Source organism: Pinus tabuliformis, chromosome 7 (assembly GCF_031772625.1).
Source record: "Pinus tabuliformis cultivar Carrire ecotype Pingquan chromosome 7, CPIR1, whole genome shotgun sequence".
Lineage (NCBI taxonomy): Eukaryota > Viridiplantae > Streptophyta > Pinopsida > Pinales > Pinaceae > Pinus > Pinus tabuliformis.
In genome coordinates, this window is record NC_142293.1 from 196,238,981 (window position 1) to 196,241,552 (window position 2,572).

At 36.2% G+C, this 2,572-nt stretch overlaps 1 protein-coding gene across 1 annotated transcript; it reads left to right on the plus strand.

Moving 5' to 3' along the window:
- The first annotated feature begins 288 nt into the window (after positions 1 to 288).
- LOC149246531 (phenylcoumaran benzylic ether reductase IRL1-like) lies at positions 289 to 2,101 on the plus strand. Its single transcript, XM_089457960.1, has 5 exons — positions 289 to 675; positions 800 to 934; positions 1,057 to 1,294; positions 1,381 to 1,584; positions 1,739 to 2,101. Exons 1-5 carry the CDS (start codon positions 496 to 498, stop codon positions 1,891 to 1,893), a joined length of 912 nt encoding a protein of 303 aa, XP_089314086.1. The 5' UTR covers positions 289 to 495; the 3' UTR covers positions 1,894 to 2,101.
- The last annotated feature ends 471 nt before the right edge of the window (positions 2,102 to 2,572 follow it).

Consider the following 2,572-nt stretch of genomic DNA (forward strand, 5'->3'; position numbering starts at 1 on the left):
CCCTTTCATTAATTCATTATCGATCACAAAACCTAAATAAAAAATTTAATTTTTGTTAAACCCACCCAATTTTTATTGAACCACACCATGAAATTATATTATATCAAAATAATTATGACATCATGGATGACATGTAATCTGTAAACTCATTATGACACCACTACAACCAATAAAAAAAATCTTCGTTTTCCAAGACATAATTATCACACTACTAAAACAAATTAAAAAAACTTCGTTTTCGGAGACACCACTAAAAGAAATTAAAAAATATTCGTAAATACCAGAATTACTTTGTTAGCACGGCACTGCTATGAACACCACAAGTTTGCCTCTCATGGCATTCCAGGTCACAAGGGTTTTTTGGTATCAGTCACGGTTACACAGTTTCGCCCATTGACATCTACACTCTTCCTTTAATATTGTTTCAAGCACTACCAATTAATCGCACACATCCTCGAAATTCTCAGAAGGTAAAATCATTTTTTAGAAAACGAGATGGCAAGCAGCAGGATTCTGATAATTGGAGGAACAGGTTCCATTGGTCGATATATTGCGAAAGCCAGCATTGCTAATGGCCATCCCACATTTGTTCTGGTCAGAGAATCCACGGCTTCTAATCCTCAGAAAGCTCAGCTCCTGGAGTCCTTCAAGGCCTCGGGAATAACTCTAGTCCAGGTAATCTCATTAATCTCTTAATTGTTTTAAAATCCACTGCTATACTAGTAATTAATCTTGCTATGAGCACCATAAACTTACTCTCCTGATCGATTTTGTGATAAAATAAGTCAATTGCCTGCAGGGATCTCTGGAAAATTTTGCAAGCCTGGTGGAGGCAATTAAGTTGGTGGATGTAGTGATCTGCACAGTGGGCAGAGTGCAGATAGCAGATCAGTTCAATATCATCAATGCTATCAAAGAGGTTGGCACTATCAAGGTACTAGAAGCTGTTCTGAAACATCAATGCATAAATTTTGTTTGCTTGAAAGATAATATAATCTCCTTATCATACCTTTAGAAAAATTGATACCCTAATGGGTATTTTCCATGATGATACAGAGGTTTTTGCCTTCTGAGTTTGGGAATATTGTTGAAAAAGAAATAGGGTTGGAGCCTGTAAAGAGTATGTACCAACTGAAAGCCAAAATCCGTCGGACAATTGAGGCAGAAGGCATTCGTCACACATTCATCTCTAGCAACTATTTTGCAGGGCATTTCGTTCCAAGCCTGGGACAGACTGCCCTCACAGCCCCTCCAAGGGACAAAGTTGTGATTCTTGGAAATGGAAATGCCAAAGGTTTGATGGACCATTCATTCCATTCCACAATTTATTACATTTATCCATCTCACTGTGAATCATTTGAATATATTGTGAATATGCAGCTGTGTTTGTGGTTGAGGAAGATGTTGCAACTTACACAATCAAGGCAGTGGATGATCCTAGAACTTTGAACAAGACTCTGTACATGAAGCCTCCTGCAAACATTTTGTCTGTGAATGAACTTGTGGGTTTATGGGAAAACAAGATTGGCAAGACTCTGGATAAGGTCTATGTACCGGAAGAGCAGGTTATCAAATCAATTCAAGGTCAGTAGTTCTAATACACTGGTCATGAAATGTTTCTAATGGAATATTAACGAAACATTTCTGCTCAAGAGCAGCATATATCCATATTAATAATCTTCTTTCATATAATTTTTTTGTAAACTGGTTAATGGGCTGTAATAATATGTTGTTGCAGAGACAGAGGATTTTTTGTTATCGCTTTACCATTCAACTTTTGTGGAAGGTAATCAAACAAAATTTGAAATTGGACCGAATGGGGTAGAGGCCAGTGAATTATATCCTGAGGTAAAATACACTACAATTGACGAGTACCTCAATCAGTTTGTCTGAATTATCAGGTTGTGTCATGCTTGTCGTATGATTTAGGTCGAGATAACTAAGAGGTATTTTTTTTATGTTTGTTGAAACTGGCCGTAGGCTTTAATGCAGCGATACGTTATGTATAGGTTTGTAAACAAAATTATAGAGAACTAAATGTAGAGATTCAAGATCTCAGATCTTTATCTAATTTCTAATAATAAGTTATATATTAAAATCAGATGTTATTAATATTTACTATGTGCTGCTAAATACATCTTCTTTCTGGATAAAAGAAATCACAAACACATAATTGGAAAAACCAGGGTTTGCTTACAGTGAACCAATATCCAATGGAAAGAAATGGCTTTGGAAAATGGAATCATGATGATGAACTTCCTATTTCAATTTGACTGTGAACGAGGGCTTAAAGAAAAGGATCCTTTTAGTTTTACAGATAGGAAATCACATATAGGAAAGGAGAGTATTGGAGAGTTCTAAGGATGTGGAAAAACCAGGGTTTGCTTACAGTGAAACCCATATCCAACAGAAAGAAATGGCTTTGGAAAATGGAACCATGATCATGAACTTCCTATTTCAACTTGACTGTGAAGGAGGGCTTAAAGAAAAGGATCCTTTTAGTTTTACAGATAGGAAATCACAAATAGTAGAGGAGAGTATTGGAGAGTTGTAAGGATGTGGAAAAACCAGG

Coding starts and splice junctions, on each gene's coding strand:
- LOC149246531 (XM_089457960.1), top strand. CDS start 496: ATGGCAAGCAGCAGGATTCTGATAATTGGAGGAACAGGTTCCATTGGT. Junction 676..799: donor CGGGAATAACTCTAGTCCAG/GTAATCTCATTA, acceptor AATTGCCTGCAG/GGATCTCTGGAAAATTTTGC. Junction 1,295..1,380: donor TGGAAATGGAAATGCCAAAG/GTTTGATGGACC, acceptor GTGAATATGCAG/CTGTGTTTGTGGTTGAGGAA.